Source organism: Colossoma macropomum, unplaced genomic scaffold (genome assembly GCF_904425465.1).
Source record: "Colossoma macropomum unplaced genomic scaffold, Colossoma_macropomum, whole genome shotgun sequence".
Classification (NCBI taxonomy): domain Eukaryota; kingdom Metazoa; phylum Chordata; class Actinopteri; order Characiformes; family Serrasalmidae; genus Colossoma; species Colossoma macropomum.
In genome coordinates this window covers 8,331,051-8,338,006 of record NW_023494795.1, presented here as the reverse complement: position 1 = coordinate 8,338,006, position 6,956 = coordinate 8,331,051, and the positions used below count along the sequence as shown (strand labels likewise).

The following is a 6,956-nucleotide window of genomic DNA, read 5'->3' as shown; positions in this document are numbered from 1 at the left end:
TCTCAGAAACACTCTTTTCTGTAGATCAGATTGTTACCTGGAGGAAATGGATGTGATCCTCTGTGAGTTCAGGATCTCTTCTTTTCAGATCAGCAATCTCCTGCTCCAGCTGTTCAATGAGCTCTTCAGCTCCACTCAGTTCAGCCTTCTCCTGAGCTCTGATCAGCTCTGTTACCTCAGAGCGCTTTTTCTCAATGGAGCAGATCAGCTCAGTAAAGATCCTCTCACTGTCCTCCACTGCTGTCTGTGCAGAGCTCTGTTAGGATACAGAGAAAGAGGATGGAGGTCTATTTAAAGCTGACCTATCACTCCATACTCTTACTGAGACCCTAGATGTCTTATGATGGCTACGCAGGAGTTGAAAATGATCTAAAACTGCTCTCTTCACTGGCTGATTAGAAAAAAGTCTGAGGTGTGAAATCTCTGCTCGCTGCTCACCTTAAGAGTGTTCACAACCTGTTTCAGCTCCTCCAGCCTCTTCTCTTTCTCCTGGATTTTCTGCTGGGCTTCCTGTTGTATCTCTTTTAGCTGAATCTGTGGGACAGAATAATGTTCAGATGTTTGTGAGTTATAAACTGAGTGGTTAAATATTCATGTGGTATTGAGGAACCAGAGAAAATGGGATGCAAGTGCAAGAGACCTGTATTAGGACAGAATAGAAAGCTTGGTTGAAATGCAAGTAGGCAGTGTACACATATGCATATTCATAATTTTATTCTAGAAACAAGAAAAAGCAAAAACCAGACAAGCCAACACTATAGCACTTTAAAATATTCAGCAATTATGAAACGCTAGTAGCAAAATCTGGAAGACCAAGAAAACTCTCTGCACATATACTTGCCTGCAAGAAAGTTTAGCTGACATAATAATGGTGGTGCCGTGTTCTAATGTATTGCTTGCACAAATATGGTCAGCATGGAAGATTCATCAGAAGGAAACCTTCCCTGCTACCTTATCACAAAAGTCAACGTCTACATAAGTCATAGGCATTTTAGAAGCAAGTGCTGTGGATTGATGAAATAAAAATGGAGCTCCTTGGCCACAGTCTAAAGGTAAGTTTAGAGAAAAAAGGAGCAACACCTTGCCAACTCTTAAGCACTGGGGAAGGATCTCTTATGCTTTGGGGTTGTGTGGCAGCCAGTGGAACAAGAAACATTGCACAGGTAGATTGAATAATGGATTCTGCTAAATATTAGCAAATTCTGGAAGCAAATGTGACGAACTCAGTCCAGAAAATGAGCTGAAAATAGGGTGGCTTCTACAACAGGACAATGATCCAAAACATACCTCAAAATTCACCATAGGTTACTTCAAGAAATGTAAGCTAAAACTTTTGGAATGGCCTTCACTATCCCCTCATAACCTGTTGACAGATCTTAAACATGCTGTGCATGAAAGACGGTCAAAGACTATGGCAGAAGTGCAAACATGGCTTATTGATGCAGGCTAGGCACATGCAAGACTTAGGGCAAACAAGGGAAAATGTATATATTGATCACAACACACCTGGATGTGTATTGCAGGTGATCATGAGAGAAAAGGACAGGTGTGCGACAGGGCAAACCTGGAGCAGTAAGATTCCAGGCCAGGAACTGAGGGAAGGCTCATGGAAAAACCCAGATATCAGGCTCTGACTAGGGAGTTGGAAAAGGAATGAGTGCAGTGGCAGTTCTAACAAATGACAGGGCTCCTCATAGACCTCTCTGTGTGAGATTTAGGATACCAGACAGAGACTTTTGGGAGCAGAGGAGACTATAGGAGCTGAGGTGCCATAGAACAGAGCGGATGAACCAGCGTTGGATCTTTGGTGGAGTCCAGAGGGAACACTTAGTAACTGAGATCAGAGAAGTAGTGGTACTGGAGGCAAGGAGTTTCTGAGTCAGCCAGCCAAGGTGGGTCAGCAATAGAGGCTGTTGGCACAGGGTCAAGGACAGAGGAAGAGGGTCAGCAGGTCAGAAGTCATTGAAATACGAAGATCGTAGTCAAAGAGGAAGCCTGAATGAGCATGTGTCTCCTTCTTTAAAGCTATGTAGAACCAGACAGAAGGAAAAAGATATGTATGCTTTCTTGTGCATCAGAGTCAAACAGCTGCAAAGTGTCAGTCTTTGGATCACCAGCTGGAATTGCCTACATAGATTGGACACTGGGCGGTGGGATCAGAGTTGGGAAGCAGCATCCTCAGGCATTCCAACTGACACTGTTGACCCTGGAAGAGACTCTAACATTCGTTGGCACTGTGAAGAATTGTAGACTCCACAAGTCAAGTGGCACTGTTAGCACTGCTAGAAGGACAGAATTAATGAAGGGAACTGGAGCCACAACAGAGGTCCACAGATTGGAAATTCTCACAGTTTGTAAAGCAAACTGTATCAGGGGCTCTTATTCATGAGCAGTGGCTTGTACTGGAATGAGACCCGCATCACCACGAAAACTAGAAACATAGGTTTTGGTTTAGCAAAGACATTGAGAACAGGGAAGGCTAAGACTTTAGGGACAAGAGTGGGAACAACTGCAAAATATTACAGAATCAGAGTGAAATGGTAAGAGATTTTTTAGGAGACATTTTGAGAGTAAAGCTCTAGAAGAGGACTGCTTACTGGTTTATTGAGTTAATTCTATACATTTAGCATTTGGAAATAATTAAAACTCCTTAACAAACTGATTTAATATTAGAAATAAAATGAATTTATTCGTAAAGATTTCAAGTTCTCACCTGTTTATCTGCTCTCTCTGCTACTGCTGCAACTGTATCGTGGCCTTTGTGTTCGTGCATCATACACAAATAACAGATGTATCTTTGGTCAGTACGACAGTAGATCTCGATCAGTTTGTTTTGCTGAGAGCAGATCTTCTCTCGTAGTCTTGGGGAGGCAATCACCAGCTTGTGGCTTTCCAAAGCAGGAAGTTGAAGATGAGGTTTAAGATGTATTTCACACAGGGAAACTAAACAAACCAAACAGGACTTGATGGCTTTGAGTTTCCTCCCAGTGCAGAAATCACACTCCACATCTCCAGGTCCAGCGTAACAGTGAGCAGGAGAAGCAGCTCGGAGTTCTGTCTTCTTCAGTTTCTCCACCACTTCAGCTATAATATTGTTTCTGCGTAGAACAGGCCTCGGAGTGAATGTCTCTCTGCACTGGGGGCAGCTGTAGATCCCCCTCTGATCATCCTGATCCCAGTAGTCATTAATACATACCATACAGAAACTGTGTCCACAGGGAATAGCCACTGGATCCTTCAGCAGATCCAGACAGACTGGACAGCTGAACTGGTCCTGATCTACTGAAATACTGGCCTCTGCCATTTTCCTGCACTCACAGACTGAGAGAGAGCAGCTCTCTGAGATCAGTTTCGTTTCCTCTGAACTGAATAGGAGTGGCTTAGTGGTTTTGCCTTTCCCAGGGTGGACTGAAGTAAATTTACTGTAATGCTGGTAATTTGGAAATAGTGAGGCAAGTACAAATATACTGCGCTAACAGTGACTTGAAGCTGAATGGTGTAGCTGCAGGACAGTGCATACATGAATATGCACAGAATTCTCATCTTCATAGATTCCTTCATTGTTAACCCACATGACAGATAACACTGTACAACTGAATCTGGACTTTGATAACATTTCAACTGGACAGCAGATTCACAGGAATTTACAAGAATTGACTTGCATTATTAAACTGCAGTTGCAGTAACAGTAATGAGAGAGTAGTGCAGCCTGAATGTGCTGATTCACTGTATAATAGAAAAGCACTCAAGTTTCCATCTCTTCATCAAATGTTCCGAGCTTAATGGGCCTCAGTCCATACTGAGCTAATGCTGAAGCACTTTGGGAAGGAAATACCGTTTTCATGTAATGGATTTTTATGATCGATTGATTTAAATGATGACTACATATCTGGGTGAGGTTTGTCCTGACTTTGCAGTACTCTGTTTTGTTTTCATGGATCAATCATTGTTGTGAAACCAACCATTGTTGTGAAGCCAAAAAGCAGTAAAGGTGTCACATGAAACCATTTTTGGTAGGTTTTCAATGTAAACTCTTGATGAGGGAAAATACTTACGGTCCAAACAGCGCTAAATAGATTCTGTTGCAAAGACTGGCACTCATGGCATGATATTTTAGGTCAATTTTGTGAAACCATGGGCATAGTCTTGGGGCAGGCACTACGTGCCTTAACTTTTCCAAAAATAAATGTCACTCTGTATGACAGTGTATTTCAGTGATCATTTATTCTGTAAATACACAGTCTATCACTGCCTGTGTTTATGCATTTTTCCCAACATCCACTTACTTCTCTCTTGTGGCAGTTTTGCACTGTTTTGCTGTGCATTTTTGGTGAGTAAAAGTGCTTTCCTACAGCATGTTAAACTCAATGGTGGGTGTGCTTAGCTGTTCCCAAGTTGATTGCCCTATATCTCCTCCTACTTTGCATCAGTTTTTGTTAATCTTCTGCCTATAGAAACTAAGCAAAACTTGGAAGAGAAAAACTTGGTATGTTTTTGTCAGCTTATGACATTTCATAAGCTATTGTTAATGTTTACACACATACTGATTATCATAAGTCACTAACACTGCACATGATTGCCTCAGAAAAGTAAACCTTGTGTAGTGAGTTTACCAGCTAGACAATTAGCAGTGTAACCCTAAAAATATTACTGTTGGCTAGATGGTTATATACTAAGATTAGGGATGTAACAGTGCATCGTCAAATCATGATATTGCAATGCAAAACTGTGACAGTGTGTATCGGGGAGGTGTGACAGTGCGTCACAGAGAATGGAGAGTTTAATAATTATGCCTATCTAATGCAACTACACTGGTTAAATATCAAAGTTTCTAAGCAATCAGAGTAGTTATTAACCCCGGTAAATGTCAAAATGATTTATGAGTTACGCGTGACGTCACGTGTGAAATATGTAAAGCATTTTCCCAGGGGTTGGTGTGTGTAAAATGTAAACATCAGTTGTATGACGTCATGTGTGAATATTGCAACTAATTTTCCCAGGAGGTAATGTGTGTAAAAATGTGAACAACTATTATAGGATGTAAAGAATTTTTTTTCCGGTGATAAAATGTTCAATTTTCCCAGGGTGCGTGTTGGAGTGGAAAGCGTGAGCAAATTTTCCCCTTGAGAAGTGTTAATGAAAAAAATTATGTGATTTTTGTGTAAAAGTTTAAAGGGGGTGAAAAATTAAAACGGGTGGGCGTTAAGCGTAAGGATGAGATGCGAGGACTTACCGTCGGTGGGGGTGGTTGGGTCGGGGTATGGTGTGTGTGTGTGTGTGTGTGTGTGTGCGTGTGTGTGTGTGTGTGTGTGTGTGTGAGTGTGTGCGTGTGTGTGTCTGTGTGTGTGTGTGTGAATGCTTTTTGATAACTTCCCAAGGTTTGTCCGGTATGGTACGTGGGAAGAATTTTCAAAAGATTCCCAGGATGTGCTTTGGAAAAAAAGATTCCCCGGATGTGTTTTGGAAAAAAAGATTCCCAGGATGTATTTCGGAAAAAGATTTCCATGATGTAACCGAATGTAGTTGATGTTGTGTTTTTGAGTGACAGTAGCAAGTGGGGGGCTTCCGTTCCGCTAAGCGTGACTAATAATTGAACAGGTGTCTGTGGTGTTTTTCTCCTCACAATACTATAAAAACTGGCCGTAAAAGAGACAGATTGGTGCGGAGAGTGACTTTTCTGCAAAACCATCGTCATGGATTCTCCAGACAGACCGTCTAAGGTTCACGATGGATCTCCGATGTTAAATTCCTTGAGCAAATGGCGCTATCGCACATCCATTCGGGACAACTTACAAAAGCGTGGAATATCTTATTTCGTGTGGCCAAACAGTCTAAAACGACTGAAACTGAAGGAGCAGCCCCCGAGGACCAGTCAAATTTTGAGCGCGAGGAAGGCCTTCGTTCGCAATGACATACCTAGACACTGCTGGCCCCGTTCGATTCGGGAAGAAAACGACGTTAAACCTTCCCAGAAAAAAAAGCAGGAAATCGACAGATTCAGAGCGGACGACAGTCTGTTTAAACTGAGCATAAAGAGGAGATGTCTTTCGATGACGTATTTGACAATTTTGCCGAAAGAAACCCGGCTGAACAATCGCTACATCGTTTTCCGTCAGAGCAGACTGTGTCACGGTAATAAACCAGCCGAAGTATCCATTTCCGAAAAGGAGTTGTACCTGTTAAACCAGACCATCCCGAAAACGAATGAAGTGGGGGAATTGCATGCTATGATCTTACAGGCCAGAAACAGGTCATGTATGGTTCACGACACACAAGACCGAACTGTCCAGGTCTGCCACAATCACACTGAAGGTCAGATCCGCGCATTATTTGCGTCAAATCACCCTGACCATCACAGGGCTCAGGACCCCAGAGTTTACCTACAGAGTTCGACTGGAAGTGTGCACGTCACCTGTGATAAGGCATGAAAACGTGTGCTCCAGCGATGACGACCAGTGGACTTTTTATTTTGCCCCTACTGAAAAAGAAGAGCACGTCCAGCTGATTGAAATAACTTTGCGGGAGAGCGAACTACTGGATATTTATCACGCGGTCAAACATGTTCTGACAGGTAAGAAAAACGCTTTTTTTCTGAAGAATTTATTTTGACCATTTGCGGTACCGTAGTTTGTGAATATAAGCCGTAAAAAGGGTTATACCGTTTCAAGTTGCAGCGTGTGGCCGAAGAGTAAGCATGTACGAGCCCGTTAAACCTTTTAACGATTTTCTCTCTCTATTACCAGCCAACGTAATATGCGGTTGCGACAGCTGTCATATTCCACGTCCGACGAGTCTGATGTCTAAACACCAAGATGACAAAACAGCGATGCGCATGTGCGAGGACATGCCCAGTGGGAGAGATTGGGGGAGTTCCCCCACAGACCACCCAGAGCACGATGAAGAGAGTTCTGATCTAGACCTCGTGGAACGTAAAAAAAGCGGCCGAAATGACATTT

The 6,956-nt window shown here is 42.6% G+C and overlaps 1 protein-coding gene across 1 annotated transcript; it reads right to left on the bottom strand.

Moving 5' to 3' along the window:
- Nucleotides 1–384: 384 nt before the first annotated feature.
- LOC118816081 (E3 ubiquitin/ISG15 ligase TRIM25-like) lies at nucleotides 385–3,355 on the bottom strand. Its single transcript, XM_036582590.1, has 2 exons — nucleotides 2,714–3,355; nucleotides 385–534 (listed from the first exon to the last, which is right to left on the bottom strand). Exons 1-2 carry the CDS (start codon nucleotides 3,302–3,304, stop codon nucleotides 385–387), a joined length of 741 nt encoding a protein of 246 aa, XP_036438483.1. The 5' UTR covers nucleotides 3,305–3,355.
- Nucleotides 3,356–6,956: the final 3,601 nt, after the last annotated feature.

Coding starts and splice junctions, on each gene's coding strand:
- LOC118816081 (XM_036582590.1), bottom strand. CDS start 3,304: ATGGCAGAGGCCAGTATTTCAGTAGATCAGGACCAGTTCAGCTGTCCA. Junction 535..2,713: donor CAGAGAGAGCAGATAAACAG/GTGAGAACTTGA, acceptor TCTGTCCCACAG/ATTCAGCTAAAAGAGATACA.